General features: G+C 40.2%; 1 protein-coding gene across 1 annotated transcript; it reads left to right on the forward strand.

Moving 5' to 3' along the window:
- The first annotated feature begins 18,088 nt into the window (after positions 1-18,088).
- MRGBP (MRG domain binding protein) lies at positions 18,089-21,185 on the forward strand. The gene is made up of 5 exons (XM_065754267.1): positions 18,089-18,365; positions 18,713-18,834; positions 19,354-19,435; positions 20,444-20,518; positions 20,992-21,185. The coding sequence occupies exons 1-5, from the start codon at positions 18,143-18,145 to the stop codon at positions 21,180-21,182; spliced, it is 693 nt and encodes a 230-aa protein (XP_065610339.1). The 5' UTR covers positions 18,089-18,142; the 3' UTR covers positions 21,183-21,185.
- The last annotated feature ends 497 nt before the right edge of the window (positions 21,186-21,682 follow it).

Consider the following 21,682-nt stretch of genomic DNA (forward strand, 5'->3'; position numbering starts at 1 on the left):
TGCACTCTTCTCTCTGGGACAGAAGATGCACAGACACGTGCCCAGCACTAGCCAAAATGGCTAGAGGGGTTAACTCACGTCACTTAACAGCCTTCCGCTTGGCTGACTCAGGAGTGATGCTGAGAGGTTTGGAATGTGGCTTGGACCAGCCATCCCAAGCCCGAAAGACATGAATTCTGGGAAAAAGTCATAAATTGGAGCCATGGAGTACAGCAGGGAGGAGATTCCCAGGTTACAGAGCCCTGCAGGAGATCCTGAAGGAGCAGGGAAAAAGTGAAAGTTTCTATTGCTGTTCATCAAGCAGAATAATCAGCCAGCAAGCTGAAGAGAAAAAACTATGCCATGTTCCCCTGTTCAGTAAGATACCTGCTTCATAATTAAAGACTTTCACAGCAAGTAACATCGCACTGTGGATTTTATAGCAGTCTATAAAGATGCAGAAAGTTTTGCCTTTCAAGCTCAGCTGGGAAGCATGTACTCAGACAGGAAAGATGTTTAACTCAGCCTGCTTACTTCTTCCTCCACCTAACACCTCTGCTATGAGGAGCTCACTTACAAAACAAAGCCTCTTATTGGTCAAGGCATATGATGAGAGCTAGGGAGAAGAAAACTGGATGCTCCTAGGATACTCATAAACACACTCCTCTGTGAGCAATGAATCCCTACAAACCAGTGTTTCATGCCTGAGTTTTCTACATTTATTTAGGTATGTTTTCTATTTGAAGTCTTCCACAAAGATGTCAGTATTTATAATCACCCTTGCATATCTTCTCCATTGTCAGCTGTGCTCATACTACAGCTGTCCCTTCATTAAGAGCCCTAATAAAATACATCCTCCTTACCAGCTACCTTTTGCTGAGAGATTTGTCAGACTCGCTTCTTCAGGAATGTTTCCTGACTTCTAAAATCCAAAATGGATCATTTGGGAAACAAATGAGATTCAGCAAGGCCTAGTGCAAGGTGCTGTACCTGGGCCAGGGCAATCCTAGGTATTCATACTGACTGGGGGAAGCGCTCGTAGAGAACAGTCTTGCAGAGAAAGACTTGGGGTGGGGGGAGTTGGGGGGGATGAGAAGCTGGACATGAATCAGCAGTGCTCGTGTGCAGGCTGGAGGGGCAACTATATCCTGGGCTGCATTAAAAAAGAGGTGGCTAGCAGAGGGAGAGAGGTGACTGTCCCCCTCTACTCAGCTCTTGTGAGGCCCCATCTGGATTACCATGTGAAGGCCTGGGAATCCCAGGACAAGAAAGATGCAGAGTTCTTGAAACAGGCAGAAGAGCCACTGAAATGATCAGAGGGCTGGAGCACCTATCCTATGAGGAAAGGTTGAGGGAACTGGGTGATTGTTTAGCTACTGTATAGAAAGGGACACTCCTCGTACTGAATCCATGACTGCATTGTATAGATAACTTAAGTATCACTTATTAAGTTGTCAAAAGGAATGAAGGTTTTCCTTTCTGTAGGCCAGTGTTAGTATGTGCCAGTACATCACTGAAGAACCACTGGATTTTTTGGGATTTTTTTATCCAGAAAGAAACAATCAGAAAAGGTAGGCAGAATAAATACTGTCTAAAACCAATACAGAATGGAGTTTAGGATAAATGAAGGGATAAAAAAACCAAAAGCTCATCCTAAGGACACTCTAGCTACTGAAGAAACATGTTAATATAACAATTCTGGGCTCAGATACACATGGAATATTTTTGCCAACTATCTCTACGGGTGTACTTCACAGAAACTGTGAAGTACACAGGCGTAGCACCCAGTGGGACAGTATTTACTCAGAAAATGTTTCTCACAGGAAGCCAAATCACATTTCTTCATTTAACCCAGACTAGTTAAATTGGTATTTGCAAAATGAGTACCTGTTTTGTCATGATTTTTTGATCTTCTAATACAAATGTTTTATGGTATGACACATTTCCATCTCATGCACAGATTCCCCATTCAGAATGGTATATTACAGTATGTATAATATATATATTGCCTTAAGCATGCATATATGTTACCATGAACATATATAATATCTTAAGCATGTAAACTTACTTATAAATATGCATGTTTCAGATTCATAATTTGCCTGTACCAGTAATTTTAATGAAAACAAAGGCAACCTACTTTAGTGCAAGTCCTCTTCCTTGATACTAGATGGTACTTGCAAGATTTTATTTTTTATCTAGTGTAGAGATTAATCTTCAATACACAGGTGTGACTATGGACCTACTTAGGTGACTGCAGCAACTATCACATTGATCCCAATAAGAAGATCTGGACTGTACTGACTTGCCCAATGTGTCACAGTGGATTTGTGACACAGATGAAAAGAAAATCCATAAGTCCTGATGCACACCCTGCTGTTCTCCCCATTACACAACACTTTGTTATGTAAAACTTTATTTTTTGTTTGTTTTAAAGAGGAGGGAAAGAGAAAGATGGAAAAAAATAACATAATTTTGATCGGAAGCCAGTTTTCTGTATCAAGATGGCAGCAGCGTGTGAAGTGAAGCAAGATTTCCTTATAGCACCATGTGACAAGGCTAATCAAAATAAACATCCAAAAAAATAAAGAAATTAAGGATGAGGTAGCAGACTGTGGGGAGAGCAGATGGTTATTTAAAACAACAGCAAAATTCCGCATGCCGAGTTCAGCTCTAGCTCTTGTCACAAAATATAGCTGTTAATGGCAAAAAAGAAGGCAGAAACATCATCAGGGTATTTTGTGAAGCTGGCAAAAGCAGAATGATGAAAACTAAATGGAGAAGAGGGCATTTTAGCCTTCTGTAAAATCTACCCCAAATATTGAGAGTGCTACAGCAGAAGACAGGGAAAAAGAAGTGCAGTAGCTGGAAAAAAAAGCATCACATGAATTGAATTTGTCACACAACATAGAAAGTCTCTCACAAGCACAGAAATCAGATACTGAGATAAATACGAAACTTTTGTTTTTGTAGATATAGAAAAATGTATCATCTGTAGTTTATAATAGTTTGAAATCCAGGAAAGAGAGCTCAGTCCCATAGAGAGGTGTGCCAGGTTATTTTAGATTATTCTAGAGGATTATTCTTATTCCTTAGGGCAGGGCAGCAATCACACCTGACAGATGAATTACTGCCATAGTCTCTCACAACTGCCACTCCATTCAGGTGTTACTCTGAGCTACTGCTGCAATGCAGACTGCCCCTTGGTTTTGCAGTGATGCATGGCAAAGAGAGGCAGAGATTACTGCTAGACTGCAAATAACATTAAATAATAATTAAAAAAAAATAAAAGCTGACCTCCTTCTGCAACAATTTTTAAGACAAATTGAACTGCATGAAAAGTACTTCCCTCTGTACAACTAACTGCTCAAAAACTGTAGGCAGGTGGGTGGGAAAGGGAGAGGAAGCTATCTTAAGTAGTCCAGGAATACCTGTAACTTCCTTGCTGATCCTCTGGTACAGAGTGCAAGCAGAGTGCTGCACCTTGAGATTAGCCATCCAAGTGGGGCCAGCTGGGCAATGACATTAACTCAACAAAAGACATATATGCTTTTCTAAGTACACAGAAAATACCTGTTTTCTCCCAAGGCTCAAACTCCGAACTGCTTTTTACTCTCCCCTTCCAAAGCAAAATAATAAAAATAATAATCACAGGCTGCAGGCAAATTGCTTCATTTCTCCAGTTAAAACTTTCAGAAGTGAGCTGTCAGCACATTGAAAGAATGGAAGGCAGCCGGCTCTGCTCTGCACTATTAAGTGTTTTTAGCACACCAGACACTTTAGGATCTTGGCACAGTGAGAAATAAATGCAAAGAAGCATTTTTTTCTGTCTCTTGCAGAGGAGGGGGAAGTAGAAGGACATACTCTAAAGCCTCAAAATCTGGAGATGACAGTGACATAGAGGATGCAGCTGTATGCTTTTTCCAAGAATGATGGGTTTCCATGGAGTTCACACCACACATCATCTGCTCTTTTGTTGGCCATGTGTGGTACCCACCCCTGTCTGGCCTTCTGGATGCAGGAAACCCTGCCAAGACTGAGTACATGTTAAAGATGTAGGTAGAGCCACACAGCCCTCTCTCTGACACCTGTGCTCTGATTTTGTAATTGTATCTGTCAAAAATGTGAAAACTGCCTGGTTGGATCACCCCCAAGGTCCATTTAATCCACTCTCTTTCACCAACAGCTGCTTTGGAAGAAAGTGAAAAAAAATGCCTTGAGTATGGCAGGCTGGGCAGAGACCCTCCGATCTGGGAAAACGCCATCTGCCTTATTATCCAAATGTTCCTATCCTTCCTGTGGGTTTTCTGCCCTAATAAAAATGGCTGTGCTTTCCAGGGCTGTGAGACAGCTTTTCCATGAGTTGTTTCACTCCTTTGCTGGGGGGAGGGGGTGGAGAAGGAATAAGTTCAATTTTTATTTTATTTTTAGATGTTTCTATTCCCTTATTTAATATTGCCTGATTAAAAGGGATTTACTGAGTAGAAATACTGTTTCGTAAAGCTGATCGTATCTGCTGGGACCGAGAGCAGGGTGAATCTCATCACTGACAAACAGAATAAGGATATTTCCAGGGTTATGATATGCAGGTGGTGAAAAAGATGCAGGTAATCCAGATCACCATCCCACAACCCTGGTCTGTAAGGCAAGTAAGCATCGTTAGAACAACCCAGGACAGAAAAGAATAAGGAAAGCTGTAGGAGAGCTGACAGAGCCAGTACTCAATGCACACAGGAAGCTCTGTCTCCTATGTTTCACAGGGAAATGCAGTGAGTCATACTGCTGTTGGAAAAGCAGAATTATAGATACATACACATGTATAATAATAGCCAATTTTCCAGTTCCTGCCAGGGCATTTGACTAGAGCTCTTTAGTCTGTTTAATTCAGTTTTGCAAATATATCCTACCTCAGTAGTCTAATGAAACAAAATATTATAGATTTCTTCATTGCCCCAGTCCTTGAAATTCAGCACAGAAACTTCACCACAGAACCAACTTACCAGATTTCATGAGAGTCCTTCAGATTTAAACAATGGGCACCTGGTGAGCTGCTATATTAGATTTACAAAACTTATTGCACTTAGCAACATTTTGAATAAGTCTATTTGCAAATTAATTGGCATTGTGATTAATTTCTTATTCCTGTGCTCTACACAATGATTCAAGCACCCATGTGAATACGGAATGAAGCATAGGATCACACTAAATATAAAAGCAGAACAGGAGCAACAACCGGCGGTGTTTTTGTGTTTTGTTTTGTTTTTTATTTTTCTTCTGAGATTACTGTTCTTGCCAAGTTCTAAAGCTCAAAAAAAAAAAAATACATCTATGCCTCTAATGCCCTAATAAACATTCGCTTTGCAAAACATCCAGACTTGAAGATTAAACTAATAAGTGTAACACTGGATGATGTTATGGAGGCTACTGCCTTGTTTACAGGTTTTGAGGGGTTTTTTTGGAAAAGCAGAAAATCTCTCCATCAGTGGTTGTCTGTCTGTAGGCTGCTGGCTTGCCCAGGTAAGTACCAGCCAGGTTTCAGGTAACATTCAAACTGCTTTCAAACCATTTGGCTTCAGGGGGCCTGAGTGCTTAAAATATCTTGCCCACTCAGGCACTGTTCTCTCCTCTACCTAGAGGACTCAAAAAAAGGAAATGACCAAGTAAATTTCCCTCTCTAAATTAGCATGGGTTCCTTCTGCACAGTACCACATCACTAATCCATCACAGGAAATATTAGGACTGGAATTAGAGGACCTTCTGAAAGGAAGTGCCCAAATTAGCAGGTATCATACTGTGCCTGCTTTAGAAACATACACAGAAGTGCCCCCTGCCATCTGGCTGGTAAATAAAACCACCTAATCTGCAGACACCTTCCTCATAAACAGCCTGATCAACAGTTCTACTGAGGTTTTGATCCCAAGCTTGGAGGCGATGTGGCCCCTTCTGAAATTTGGCATATTGTGCTCATACCAGTGCTAGCTGCCTAACATTACAAAGCATCACCAGCATTTCTGTTCCAGCAGTGATGGCAGTGCGAATGTAGATACAAATCATCAGTGTCAGACAACACAATAAAAACAAGTGATGTTAACTGCCCACTTAGCCTGATGAGCAGCACTTATCTTGCTCATCATTAAGGGAATAATAAAGCAGATTTGGATTTGATGATTTTTACCAGCTGCCTGCCAAAAACATCATTTTATGTAAAGTCAGCAATTGTTGTCAGTGCTCAGGTGCCTGGTCTGAGCAAAGCCTCCTCTTGGTGTCCATCTCCAGACACCTGAACTGGAAGCACGTTTCTCATTCACCTTCCTGCTGCCCACACAGAGCTGCTGTCACTGATTCCACTCAGTACCAGCCATCCAGGTGTGGGAAAGCAAATGTAGAACAACTGTTGCCATGCCAAGGCTCTAGATTTGCCTAGTGAGCTTCCAGCAAAAAGTTACTGTCATTAAAGCCTGCTGTTTTCACAACACATCTAGGCACTGCACTTTGTCATTTCCCTCTGAGTACTGAAATTGTCACTCGGTGCTCTGTCTGTCTGACTCGTGTGGATTCTGGTGTATGGTTTGTTAGCCATAGGAACAGAGAACGCAAAAGCAGTGTCTGAGAGGGATTTACAGCCGAAACAGAAACACTGTGTTCTCAGCAAGGAAATGGAGGAGATGCAAGAATGAAAACGGGGGTTGTGGGAATACCTAAATCCTGTCTCACTTGAATACTTGGTGTGGTATTAAAAAGGCAGTTAGGTGTTTTCTTGTGTTTGCTCAATTATACAATACTGAGATGTTCCTATCTGTGAAGCATTTGAAGCTTCCCTATTATTCCATTGTTATGAATTTTTACTGCGATTTATTTTAAAATCCTGTGAGGAAGTTTTTTCATCTACAGTTCATCTGTGGTAAAAACTGGAGAAGGTATTTTAGATCAGACTTCTTCCCAGTAACAGTCCAGCAGCACCAGGAATACAGCCCATTGCTACTGCAGTGTACAAAACTGCAACACTCTAAGAAACACAACTCAGAATCCAGATCCTTCTCCTTTCTGCAGAAGCTCTAATGCCTTTTTTATAAGGTGTCACATTCAGTATGCAGCAGGAAGGCAGCTGTCACCTCCAAGTTTGCAGAAGTCCCAGCTAAATCCATCAGCCAGGGCAAGGTGTGAGGAGCTAGCCCATAGGCAGGTAACACTCAATGCTGCAAAGCCTGCTGTTATGGAAGCAATTACACCTCTAAGGCTGTTTCCAAATGATTGCTAATGCAATAAAGGACACTAAAAATAAGTGTTTTGTTTGTAAAACAGCAGTCGCAGGCAGTTCCAATTAAACACTGTGAAGCCAAATATTTTCCAGTTATGATTACAGCCAATAATGGCACTTCCTGATGTTGAAGAAATTGGAGTCCACATTCAGCCTGCATTACTAAAATCTATTCTAGCAAGAATAAAAACCAGAGCATAACTCCAGTAAACGAAGCTCACAACATCCCTGGGGTGATTCCTACCCTCATTACCATTTGCACTGCAATCACATCCCTTAAAATCCATTAATAATCATATCTGTGTGGGTAAGCCAGAGTGGACGGAGACTGGAGACAATATACACACACAAAAAAATGGACTGATTTAACAGCTGTGGGGCAGTGGTCACCTTTGAAAAGATTAGAGAACTAAAACATCCAGATTAGAAAATATTACTCCTTTGCTCTATCATACACAACAGTACCACAGAAAGGACAAGTACAAATTAATGTAAAGCTATGCAATTGGTGCTGCTAGTGCAAATTCCTCAGTCAGGAGAGATATGGTATCAGAGAAAGAAAGAAAGAAATCTTGTGAGAACTTTAAAATGCACTGAAATTCGGGTATGCAGGTACCCAGCACCCATTATCATCTTAGCAGCCAGAGCATTCTTAAAAGAAAGCCACTTTTACATTACAAAGTCAGAGCTATGTTTAATTACTCACAAAATTAAAATGTGGAATCTTGAAAGAAGGGAGGAATTGTCAGGGAGTAGAAAAAGACAAGTAATCAGTTTGTATTAAGCTTTGGTTGCCCTCATTTCCTAAGAGGACCTGAATTTGTAAGTCATGTGAGCTCTGAAATCCATGTAAACACTGGGTCAGGCCATGTGGATTACAGAGCGAGGCTGAATGCAAATGCACAAAAATGCTTGTAATGATTGTAACATTCAGGTTTTCAGTTGTTGACATCAACAGAGCCTATAAAGCAGCAAAAAGGCATCTCTTCTGTCAAGCAGAATCCATTTGATACCTGATGCTTGATCTCAATTACCTTAGTTATAAATTTCAATTAATGTTCTAAAGAAAAAAACAAGTATAATACAGTATCTCTTGGCAGAAGACTCAATTCAACAGTAAATTGAGGAAAAAATTCAGACTCACAATGCAATAATAGTCATAATGAAAAGCTTTTTTCCCTCAGCTGCCCTCTAGTTATAATAGGTCGCATCGTTTTAAAATTACATTATCTTAAATGAACAGTGGTGTTGGTTTTTTTTCTTTGCAATGTAAATAGCAATTTTTATTCCAAGACAAAAGGAAGCATTGTGTATATAAAAAACTAACTATAGGTTATGAACTGTGCTGCCACATAGACACAGTGTCTCTTTCTGAATCAAGAGAAATTCCAGTCACTGAATTTACTACCTTTAGTTCAGTGTCATAAAATAGAAGATCATCATCATGTTCAGTGGTCTGTTGATTAATGTACTGTATGTTTCCAACAAAAGAGTAAAGAGGCATATATAGTATATTTGTTGTTTCAGTAAGACTGATTTTAAAATTCATTTTCTGGAAACATGTCCATCACTGAAATGAATTATGAACCTGAATTTTATTTGTTTTGGACTCAGAAGTTTCAAATAGCTGTTGTTAGAATTAGTTTTATAAATTAGTCTGGAAGACAAGTACGAAGCCAACTAATCAGCAATTCTATGCAATAAAACTGATTAGAAGAGCATGGTTTTGCATATGTCTGCCTTGGTCATGGTGAGAGCAAACAGAAACTGTTCTGAATTTGAACAATGTAGAAATAATCCCATCAAGACATAGAAATGAGTTAAAACACTAAAGTGAATAGCAGCAATGAAAGGTAGGAGAAGAGAGGGAGAGGGAAAGGAAGGGAAAAAAGAAAGAGGATTGTTTTTCTTAACAACCCAGCTAAACTGACCCAAAGAAGAATTACTTTTTAAATTTCAAGTGGTGAGTGCACCTTATTCTGTCTCAGGTTCTGACTGCAGGTGTAGAGGAAAGATCATCAGCACTGCCTGCCATTCCTACCTGTGTTGAAGGACATTTCCATAAGGAGGTACAGAAACTGCTGAATACTTTTCACTAAGGGTGGAAATATGCCTCTAACAACCCACCTTTGATCATGGAGAATATTCAGATGGAATCAATTAGACTCCCTTTAAGTGGAAATAAGTCAGATGATTGTAGCAGAAAGAATCTTTAAAACAATTTCAGAAACTCCTTTACACAAAATGGGGGGAAGCTGCCACTTTTGTGCTGTGCCCTTGTTGAAAGCCACCATAGATCATCACAGCTGGACATAGTCAGAAAGGCAGTAGCAGATTAAACGTTCTGTACAAGACCAGAACTTCTGAAATGAGAATAACATCAAAATAGCCTCTGAGGATGAAAGTCAGGCAGCTGTAAAAGGACAGCAGTCATGCTAGTCCCAGACCTTACTCTATATTCATGTTCTAACACTGAGGAAAATTCTTCCCCCAAAAAAACACCAATTATGAGAGCAGTTTGTAGGGGATCCTTTAACAAAGGCAGTAAATGACCTAGCATTTTAAATTTGCTGCAAACCTTTTTTTTCCACTCCTCATTTTAGATCTTTGTCCTTCTTGGCTGCTGAGCATTTGGCCTTCAGATTAAGAAATAAAACGAACAACTGCAGAGCCAGATACAGGGGGAAAAATGACAGAATAAAAAGGGAATTTCAGAGAAAATAAACAGGTTTTGTGGAAGGCTCCTGTACTCAGCAGAGCTGGATGACTTCACCCCTTGACCAAGGACAGGTGATTGTTCTAAGGTCATACAACTCTTCGTTTAAAAGCATCAAAAAACGTTAGCAGATATAAATTCTATTCTAAAATTAACACAATTGTAAATATTTTCTAGTGGAGGCTTAGTCACTGGATTGAAAAATTGCAGTGATTATGTTTAACATCACCAAAAGTAGAAAGCACTTCAGGTAATGGCTTCCAAGGAGGATAAATAAAACACTGGGAATAAAGCCTTTCTTTTCATCTTGTAAATATTTATCATCATTGCAGGAGAAATTCAGCATTCTGTTGTGCAATGTTAATAGGACCCATTATAGTTCACCTGAGCCCCAAATTCCCTACTGTTGTAGCAAAATGGCTTTTTTATTATTATTATTATTTTCCTAAATTACACTGTACTCTATTATATGGCAAGATGTGTAGATTCCAAATGAAGTTTCATTTGCTTCTAATAGTGAATAAGAAGAACTTTTGAAAGACAGAAATCGATTGGGAGTGCTAGTAAACCTAGGGCCTAATTTAGTGTCTCTGAAGTTGCTGGGAAAAAAAGCCCACCATGAAAAACAACTGTTTCTTTCAGGTTTTGTTATCTCTTAGAAGCAAAGAGAGCTGGGAAAAGAGCTGTGTTCTGAAATACCTGGAGTTAGCTCTGAATGTAAATTTCACGAATGTAAATTAAAGACATCACATTTCCCTTCACAGATATACAGCCTCTAAAATACAAATGCACAGATACCTGATGTGAGGCATGTGACTTCACAAAACATCCTTCAACCAGGATGATGTTAGTAGTTAATGAATGCACTGATATTGTGTGGAAGAAGGGTCAGCTTTGCCATTATCTCATCCAGATAGAGGGACCTTGGCCAATAAGAAAACTAGCCAGTAAAGGCAGATTAGAAAAAAAAAAAGGAGATTTGTATCCTCTCTAATTCTTTGCCCATGCAGTACTATCTCTTGTATGCTAAATGACCTTCAGGGCCTGAGATTTACAGATAAATACAATGTGGTTGAGGGAAGCACAAAGCTTAGTGTTGCCTAGGAAATTCTTAAATTACTTATATCTTTCAACAGTAAGAGGACAATATGTAGCAAACACTTCTCCTTTATCTCCCATTCCTAATGGCTTCCTGAGGGCTGATCTAAAGTCTCCTGAAGCCAGAAGAATGACACCCACAGGTATCAGTACATTCTGTATCAGCATTTCTTTTGGACAGGAGGTCTTTTTCTAATGAGAATGTAAGAAAAATGCAAGTTTTATGAATGAGGTAAGAGAAAGAGGTATTTGATTACTCTTACCTGAACTGCAGAATGAGTCAGTAGCACCAGGATGTGTGGGTGGGATCCAAAGCCAGCCTAAGCGTAGTCTTTCATGTGTCAACGTCATTGCTGCAATCTACAAAGAATAACTGAACTTTTAAACGTATGCCCAACACATATGAAACAAAATCAAATAGATAATTTTTGTAAATGTATCACAGAGCTAAATGATAAAGTTACAGATTGTGAAGGAAACTGGGGCCTTCCTATCATTTAGAAAATTGCTTAAATGTGATACTTTACCTCTGATATTGTGTCAAGGAACATAAAACCAGTGTGAATGGCTGAGGCAATTGAGAAATCCTAAATAGGAGAAGTTCTGTCTCCTTCCAAAAAGCTTACAGTCACAGCTTGCTGGGAAAAGCTGTCAAAAGTGCTAACTGGCTTTGTTGCTAACGTGATTATGCAAAGTAGATGATAGTAAGAGTGCTACCCTGTCATCACTTACAATGGCATCTGCTCTCTTTCAATTTTATGTAATTTTCATTGAATCTGGGTCCGTCAGGTTGCCCTGCCATAGAATTTGTGTGAAAATGAGATCCTTTTTCTAAGCAACTGATGCAGTTGAAGGAACAGGATGTGTTAAGGCTGCTATCCATTATGCAAAGGGAGGAAGATTATTCCAAAAATGTAAAAAGATTAAATGTATTTAAATGTGCAAGGTTTCGGTTACTTTCATTCCAGAAGAAAACTGAGGCAACTCTAAAGAAGAGGTCTGTAAATCACAGCTGGTCCCAAAATACTCAATATATGAGTTCACATGGGAATTATTATACATACATAAAACTGCTTATGGCCCTGGCCCTGAACATAATGCTTTTGGTAGGAATCTTAGATGGAGGTTGGAGTTAATGTAATTGCTGCTATCTTTAAGTAGCAATTTTGGGGTAGGGAACGCTGAGAAAATAAACAATTGGTAAAGCAGGACCAGTAATTTGAAGACAGTGATCACAGCAAAGCAGTAGAGCACTATGGCCAAGTCAGTGTGTATCAATCCACTGTAAGTTCTTCCAAGACCAAAGACAGGATTTAATTATGTAGTGCTTCTTGTAGTATGAATAAGTGCAGAAGGCGATAACTGAAATTTTGGAAATGAAGTAAGAAGCTACTGATCCAATGAGAGGCTTATGCAATTAAGCCTCTCACAAAGGTAACACAGAATTTGCCAGACTTCTTAAGCAATAGCTTATTGGCATCACTGACTTTTACATCAGCTTATATCGTCTCTGTACAGTTTATAAAATCACTGATTTCACATACAAGCAGCAAAGCACAGGAATAAAGTTCTGCTTGCTAAATCAGAAAACAAACAAATGAAAAAAAAGTGATGTTCTCTTAGTGAAGGCACTGTAGAAGACAGGATATCTTCCAGTTCTTCCTCTACCACCATTTTGCACACTGGCAGAGAGGGCCAGAAACAGAGCAGGAGTAAGTATGCATTTTACTGTCTACTGACTTGCTAAATACAGCTATAACCAACAGGAACGACACGGTAGGCTTCTCTAATACAAATAAATCCCTCATGTCATGGGTGCTGCAAACCCAAGGTCTTCTAGCCATAGGAGGTGCTGGGGAACCACAGGCAGGTAAAGGCTGTAATAGCTTCTGTTTTGTTCTACAAATGACAACTGGATAACACATTGGATGACAGACCATCTTTGCTTTGAAAGATGGGATTTAAGAATGATCTCCTTGTATTTCAGTAATATTTTCATACAGTGATATCAGTCACGACAGTGTTGACTGCAGCTTTTCTTTAAACCTGTTTATTTATTCGAGGGTTTTTTCTTCCTGAGATGCCCTAGGCATGCACATGGTGCAAAATGACATTTCATTGGCTGTGAAGATGGAAACACTTCTATGCTTCAAATCTAATCCAAATACTTAAATTACTGCTATGGTTTATCTGGCATTTCCGTGCTGTTTTAGAAGGAATAACTGGCTTTGAAATATGTGCTATAAATTACAAGAACAAAAAAGTAAGAGCTGCTTGCCTGGAATATAGTAAACTGTCTCTTGTCTCGCCTTACTAATGTCCCCTTAACAGCTGACTAAGTAGAGACAAGAATACAGCCTATATGAAATTACACCTTTGCTAATATCAATGGATTTAAGTCCCCTTAACACCTAAGCATATATTTTGCAGTTGGTTTTAGTATTCATTAAAGACAGTGGTGGATTCATTGGCAATAATGAAAGCCAAAACTCAAAGACCTTAGGCAACTCCAACTGAAGCTCTCCCAGTCTGAGACAGTAGCACCTGTCTGCTTGAAAACAAGCTCTGACCTATGTTAGAGCACCTCCTACCAACAGAACCACTGTAGATATTTCTTGGAATCCAATTCATTCTCCATGTGATGGACTTTATTTCATATACAGTGAGGAATTTGCTTCAACAGGTCAAGCCCCATTATCAAATATACTGATTGATCAAGTATTCACTTCTGTAGGTAGCTGTATTCTTCGCATACGAGGAAAATATGAGAATTATACAGCTCTAGCTTGGGTCTGTAAATAAGACATCAGGTTTAAAATTTTGGAATCAAAATGGAAGTGTTTGTGAAACAAGAAATAGGACAGGTCCATTCTCTATAACTAATGAAGAACTCTTGTTCCTAAGACACGTTAAATCTAGAGCCATATTTCTACACACTGGGTAAGCTCAGACTTTCCTTGAAAAATCAACTTGTGTTAGTCCTGGATGGTGCTACTGACATCATCATGGCAAGCCAAATTTCAAACTAACCTGCAGTTTCCACGGATTTCTGTAACAGCATTGCCTGTCCTGCTGCAGCTGGAGCCTGACACATCATTGCTTCCCAATGCACTGGATTTATTCTCGGAAGCAATCATAGCAATGTTTATCACCCAGATCACCCACTAACATGCTGCTGAAGGGTGGTTGAGAATGTCCTCAGGTTTTCAAAGTTGAAACACAAAAAAGGGCCTTAACACAATCCACTAAATCCCTGAGTTGCATATTCCCATACAGGCTTGTGTGTGCCTATAGGAGTACATGTACTTTGTGAAAATCTGCTGCCACCCTTTGCCACAGCATAAGCCTGAGTATGAAGTGCTGTTGTTTTATTGTGAGCTGGTCAGGTTTAGTATTTGTCTGTTGTACTTCTGAAGATTTTTTAAAGTTTATGCAAGCTCTTTTTTTCAGTTTATTTTAAAGCAGTAATTCTGTTTTGAAAGATGGATAAAAAATAGTGCCTCAAAGAAGAAAATGGTTATTAGAACAATCCCAATTGCAGCACTGTAACTGTCAAGGAAACAAATGTCCTTAAATTTATACTGACCAGATTGGATAGTGTGAGTTTAGCTTGGCAGACAATTTAGGCACTATCAGTAAAAATCACCTTCCGTAAATTGTGCTGTGAAGTCTTTTAATGTTGGCTTGAGACATCCAGGCATTCATGAATTGATTCTTGTGCTCTCCTTGAATTGGTTTATGCAAAATTCTCTGGTTCTTTTTTTGTGCCTCTTTGTAAGCCTGGGACACGATGTATGTTTTAAACTGAAAAATAAGTAAGATGGCTTTTCTTTTCCCACTCCTCACTCTGCTCCGTGATGTTTCAAAGCATAACAGTAGCAATAATGAATGCCTCTGTGCGTGCTTAGAGATAATTATTTGTGCTGTTTTCAATCTATTTTTCTAAGGCTTGCCATCTGATGCCCATCTAATATGTAGCCTCTCTCTGCTGGGAGAATGAGCACAACAGATCACAAGGGAAAAGTTCAACTAAAGAACATATGTCTCATCAAACAGAATGTATCCTCTGTCTGACAGCTGCTTCTCTTTTTTACACTGCTTCCCCATCAACACCTTATTTTGAACCTAATGCTGTATTTTTGCCCCTGTGAGAAGATTGGTAGGCCAAGTCTAAGAGTGCACTCCCTGTTCAATATTCCTGTTTGAAACAACCAAACACACCTTTTTGCTGAGAACTTGGGTAATTGGAAGAAACCCAGGGAGCATCTTCTTGCCTCTTGACTGGAAGAAGCAGTGCTCCTCTGAAGTGCTCTGTGTGATAGGACTCTAACAACACATAGGCTTCTCATCTTTCTCATTCTTCCTTCTTGACAGGTCTGATGGGAGAAAAGCAGATCTATTTCAAACTACCACCACCGATAGTTCCAAGTCCCTATCCAGTTCTGCTAAAGCAAAACTTCCCACACATTTCACACTGAAATAACAGATTTTGAAAGTACAGGAAAAGCTTACAAATCAGATCAGGACTCTTCAGGAGGTCCTTATCAGAAAGAATATTTTATTGGGAAAATATTGAAAGATGTCAAGGCACTGAGATTACTTGTCTTGTTTGAGGGTATACTGGCCCCTGAGTGATTTGGGCCAGTTCTGGTCCCAAATGCATGCATTTCTGCATGTAAAAATCTATGTATGTGATGAAAATTGGCATAATATTGTAGATAATTACCCACTCTGTCAAAACTGAAGAACAGCTATGGCCAGTAACACCCACTCAACATTACACAGAAATTTCTGAGCACGTACCTCAGTTTTGGCAGTGAGACCTGTCCATGGTCTTCAGCAAAATGCAGTACTTCTTCTCAGTATCTACAGAATAAATGGTAGTGTTCACTAAGGGTCTCAAGAGGTTTCATTCACTTATATTAGAAAAATTACATTAGATTCAATACCAAAGATACACTAAAATCAATAAGCAAAGGTTTAACTAACTGATTTTAATACAAAACTATCAAATGTTATTCCTTTTACAAATGTCCATGTGACATACCAAAAGTTACCGGGTATTCAGAGTGAAATTCTTATTACAAGCACTAACACAAGGTGATCAAAAATAACAACAGAAGAAGTTGTAGCCATACTGCTTGTCCCAGAAATCTTATTCTTCTATGGAGAATGCCGAACTCTACATATAATTGTCACTTGTTCAGACTTCAGTGCCTTATGACATATCATGTTTCTCTGGGGGCTGAGCACCCTTAGTTGGTATAACAGTAAGCTGTATTTCTAAGAACAAAAATGGCCTAAATTTTGGGAAGAAAAGGAGAAAATCTAAATTACCCATGTCTTATATTGCTGATGCCTACTTAAAACCTCAAGCAAGATTTAAACCTGAACAATCAAAGGGTAAAACTGTCAGAACCTGAAAAATCTGTTCAAGGAAGGGAAAAAAAATAAACATCTATAATATAGAAAGAGAGAAATTTAACTCTGGTCCCAAGCCATGCAGTTGCTGTAAATGTCATAATTATATGCTCCCTTTTGTTTCCTAGAGGCATTTGAAGAAACAAGGAAATTTAGACACAGGGAAATGTAATTATTTGTGATTGAAACAAAATAGCAACCAATTTATGTATATACTCTTCCTGTTGAATTAACGTTATTCTACTGAATCAAATTACTCTCATATGCTATTGTACTTTCAGAGGTAGCCATATGTTTTTCACATTCTGTTTCACATTCTACTTTTTTTTAATCATCAGAACTCAGTGACATAAAAATTGCTATCTGAGTTAATATAGTTATTCCCTCTTGATGATAGCATTTAAGCAGAAGCACAATTTGACAGATGAGAGTGCTGAAGCTCAGCATTTCACACAGCCTTAAAAAATATATATATATATTCCTGTAAAACTTGGAAAAATACTCTATTGGGGGACAATTTTTCTTCTCTGTAATTTACTTTCATTTCTTTCATCCTTCACTTTTCTGTGCCTAGAAACGTGTATGAAAGCAGGAATTTAGTTGTTCAGGAACTCGTTTCCTCCTGCTGTGCAGTCATCGCAGGAAATCATAACCCCCTCTTGATAGCAGATTAAGACTAGGTAGCAGCAGAGATCAAATAAACACTGGAAGTTTAAACAGGTCTGAGAGCTTTATTGGATTTAGGGCTGGATTTAACAGGAAAGTACGTGGATTTCTACTGAAGATCTGCAAATTCTAGTTGAGATATAATTATGGCTCGAAATCAGGAAACAATTGTGAAGGCAAAACCACGTGAAGGCAGATTCATCACAATCACGACATGGGTACAGGGCCAACAAGCAGACAAGAAAGGGAATTTCTGGAGAATTCTGTTGCCCTGATGTGCAACAGCCATTCCTGTACAATCTCTGTCACTGTGATTCAGGCTGTCAGAAACACTGATTCCTGGAAAACTTCAACACCATCTGAACAGGACTGAGTGAGAGATTCCTCTCATTTTCCACCTGATCTCAGGTAGGAACTGGAATTTGTATCCAGGCATTCATATACAGAGTCATGGAATGATGGAATCAGAACGGCTTGGGTTGGAAGGAGTATCAATGATCATCCATTCCCAACCTCACCCTTACCTCTGGACTTCCCAGGGCTCACATATTTTGGGTTTAACTCATTTCAGACGTTTCTCGAATGTTAATCTGCTTGAGGTATGAGCATGGCATCAGGCCCCAAAGAACTACACGAATTAGTTAATTCTTTGAGTACCAAACATACAGAAAATTCCCATTCCTGAAAGTCGCTTTTTCACCTTCTTACTGCCTATCATTTGGACAATTTGCATGAAGATGTCTTTTCGCTTGTCAGTTTCTGCCCACACTATTTTATTACCGACTCAGTGCGGTCTTTCTTTACATATACCATCGCCATTTGTTGTTGAACTCGTTTATAATGTCACCAAAAGGATTAAGATGAGCAACTAGAAAACCCTCCGGCCGCCAGGAGCCGCTGCAGGAGGCGGCGCGGGGAACGGCTGACGGCGCCGCGCGGCGGTACGGCCCGGCCCGGCCCGGCCCGGCTCGGCTCGGCTCGGCTCGGCTCGGCTCGGCCCGGCCATGGGCGAGGCGGAGGGCGGCGCGGCCGCCGCTTCGGAGAAGCCGCCGCTGCCCGCGGGCGGCCCCGGGACCGCCGCGGCGGTAGCCGCCGCCGTTGCGGCCGCCGCGGCGGCGGCTGCCTCCGCCCCGGAGCCAGGCGTGCCGACGGAGGAGGCGGTGGTGGTGTGGAGTCCCGAAGTGGAGGTTTGCCTCTTCCACGCCATGCTGGGCCACAAGCCCGTAGGTGAGAGCAGGCCGCGCCGAGCCTCGGCCTCGAGTAGCGGCGTTGGCCGGGGAGGAGAACCAGGCGCCGGGGCCGCGCGGGCGCTGCGTGGCATTGCTGCCCATTGCGGCCTCCACGGCCCGGGCGGCACCGACCCCTCCCGGCCCCCGCTCTTCGAGACGCGGAGCCCGCCCTCCTCGCACCCTTTCGGTGCCCCGTTTTCCTTCGGCTGTTCATCTCTCTGTACGGCATGGTTTCTGTGCGATTATACGTGTTTCTTTTAATGATGATTGATATTATTTTGCAGCACAAATAAAGCTGTTAGTGGTGTTAACTGCACTGAGTTCTTTCCCCCCCCCCCATCCCAGGTGTGAATCGCCATTTTCACATGATATGTATCCGAGATAAATTCAGTCAGAATATTGGACGGCAGATTTCTTCCAAAGTGATTTGGGACCATCTGAGCACCATGTATGACATGCAGGCCCTTGTGAGTATAAGGCAGCAGGGGTTCTGATTGGTCATCGTCTCTGGAACCTGACAACTCTCAAGTTACAAAATGTTATGTGTGTTTCAGTGAGATGATGCAGTTTTTCCTGTTGGAAATTGTGTTAGGTGGGAGGCAGTAAAACTCCTAGTGTTTCAGCTTTCATTTTCTCTTGCCTTTTCAGGGATTTTATTTTACTTTTATGTTTAATTGCCTAAAAGCCGATTCAGCCAATGTTTACAAATGTACTTAGACACCAAGCAGACAGCTTATATATATTTAAGAATTTGCTATGATCTGGTTCCAGAAATGATCTTTTATGGTCATGAGTCGTGATCTCAATTAACTTAGGAACCAGTTTGACATCAGGAGCATCCTTACTCTGTAGTGTCCCACTATCTTGTTAAGAGTTATTTAGCTACTATGTGCACTTAAAATAGAGCTTGAGTTTCTATTTCAATTATGTATGTTTGGTTTTTTTTTACCAAATCAATCATAAAAATCTTTTATTTTCTTACAAAGCATGAATCTGAGATTCTTCCATTTCCTAATATAGAGAAGAATTTTATTCTTCCTGATGAACTGATTCAAGAAGTGAGAGAAGGTAAGATATGTTAGCAGTCTTCTATTTTTTTGTTGCTCTAGTCCCATCACAGAACAAGTAGCTCCCAGAAAAGAACATAACAATGTACCCTATTAACATAAATACTCAGCTGTTCTTTCGGACTGGTATATTGGGTGTACTGATGAAAAAGAAGAGAACAGATACATCTTTTGAGTCTGCTGGCAGAAGGAAATTACCAGGGAGAGGATCACTCTGCTGATGTTGTTCGTATTCCCCATGTATTGGCCTCTGATTCTCCACTGTAGAAAATAGGCTAGTGGGCAAGACAGACCTTTGGTCAAATTCCACACAGTGTTTGTTTTCTTAAATATAATACAGATGAATGCTAATATGGCACAAACAGTTTCTATTTATGGCTTGTAGATCCATCTTGCAGGGGCAGACAAAAGATACCCATGCTTCACTGATACCTGTTTGCAGAGTGAAAACCAAAATGTGTTTCTTTGCAGTGATTAGTCATTTATTCTGAGTTTTTTGCATTTTGTTGAGACTTCTGTAGGGTTAAGTTGGACTTTTTTGCTGAAATTGATAGTCTGTGCACTTCATGAAGTTCATTTTAAAGCAAGATCTTTTTCAAAGAGGCTGTGGGGCAGACTGGAGCATAACAACATTTCTCTGTATACTTTGTGTATAATATTTCTGTGACTGTATGTTGAATGTGAATGATTAAGGCAGTTGAATAGCACTTCAGCTAATGTTTCAAAGGGTACACGAGGAATATACTTTTACTGTATAGCTGTCGTTTCAGTAGTAGAAGAAACTTCCAATACTTGTACCAAATGCCTGCTGCTGGTGTAACCATTGCATTTTTATTGCTAGGATATGCTTAATTATAGTATGGTTTATATGTTTTAATTCTAAGAGTATTACTGTTTCATTGTGTCTGATGGCTGTGCACACTGCACATATGCTGAGGCTGCTAGTGGAGAAAACCTACGTATGGTTCTTCCAGACTATCTAACCATTACTTGATGGCCATGTCTGTAGGAAAAGTGATGATTGAAGAAGAAGTGAAAGAGGAGATAAAAGAAGAGATGGAAACACATGCAGGTCCAGAGGAAGGTAAATTTGTAACACTGTGCTGTGAAATGAGATTAAAAAACAACTGTAATTCTGAACTAATTAATTAACTAATAAACTGAATTAATGTTAAAATCTAAATATCATATATGGTGTATTTTGTGATTTCTGCTCAGACTGAGCATGTGCTTATTGTAAAGAACTAGAGTAATGTAGGAATGCACAGAATAAGCAGTTGCCAGTATCTGGTTCTGCAGATTTCTCCCTTGCTCCTAATTCATGTGTGCAGTTGTACAGCTTTGTTGTTTTAGCATGTTTGGTTTCTTTATGAGAAATTAAGGCCTATAAATCCAAAATTGAGATGCTTAAATGAGAAGGAGAGCAGAGGGGGGGGTTGGGTTTTGTCTGTGCTTGTTTGTTTGTTTTGCATTATCTCGCCTCTTTAAATGAGTGAGAATCTTACTTAATATTTTGCACGAGTCTGATCTGGACTCATTCCTTTGCTCCTATTTCAGTATTTGCACCCTCTGGAAGTTTAGGAAAAACAAGTGAGAAGCCGAGCAGCAAAGAGAAAGAGAAGACTTCATCAGATTCTGGATCCAAAGAGGGATCTGATAAGAGGAAGCGCAACAGAGTCACTGAAAAAGTCCTCAATGCAAACAGCAACCCATCGAGCCCCAGCGCTGCGAAGCGGCGCAGAACATAAAGCTGGGAAGACAGAAGTAACTCCCTGTGGAATGCGAGGAGGGAGTATTAGAAACAGATAGGAAGAGTGTCATGATGTGAAGGCTTTTCAGAAAGGAAATGGCATCTGAGCCACGTATTTGAAGGAGCTGCACGTTGCCTGTATGCGTGCAGGACTTCCTGCCTGTCGTCCTTGATTAGTTCGTACCGTGGCACCGAGGAGCTGGGTGGTGGCATCCTGCTCAGGGCATTCAGGGGTTGTGCAGTGTTCATGTTTCCAATAGCTCCTGAAACAAGTGTTCAGTTGGAACGACCTCAAGTCGTGGAAGGTAGAGGTTGTTTCTATAAATTCTGAACTGGTTGTTTTCGCCGTTGCTTTGTTGCTGTCTTTGGATGTTACAGACCCTCTGTGGGTAATGTTGTTTGGTCATTTATCCAAACATTTGTATCAAATGTCTGATTCCGTCGGTTCAGTAAAACCAACACTTTTAAATACAACTTCTGCCTGAGGTGTTCTTTCAC

The sequence above is a fragment of the Cyrtonyx montezumae genome, unplaced genomic scaffold (genome assembly GCF_038088225.1).
Source record: "Cyrtonyx montezumae isolate F1298 unplaced genomic scaffold, pur_monq_1.0 scaffold_9, whole genome shotgun sequence".
In the NCBI taxonomy this organism is placed as follows: Eukaryota; Metazoa; Chordata; class Aves; order Galliformes; family Odontophoridae; genus Cyrtonyx; species Cyrtonyx montezumae.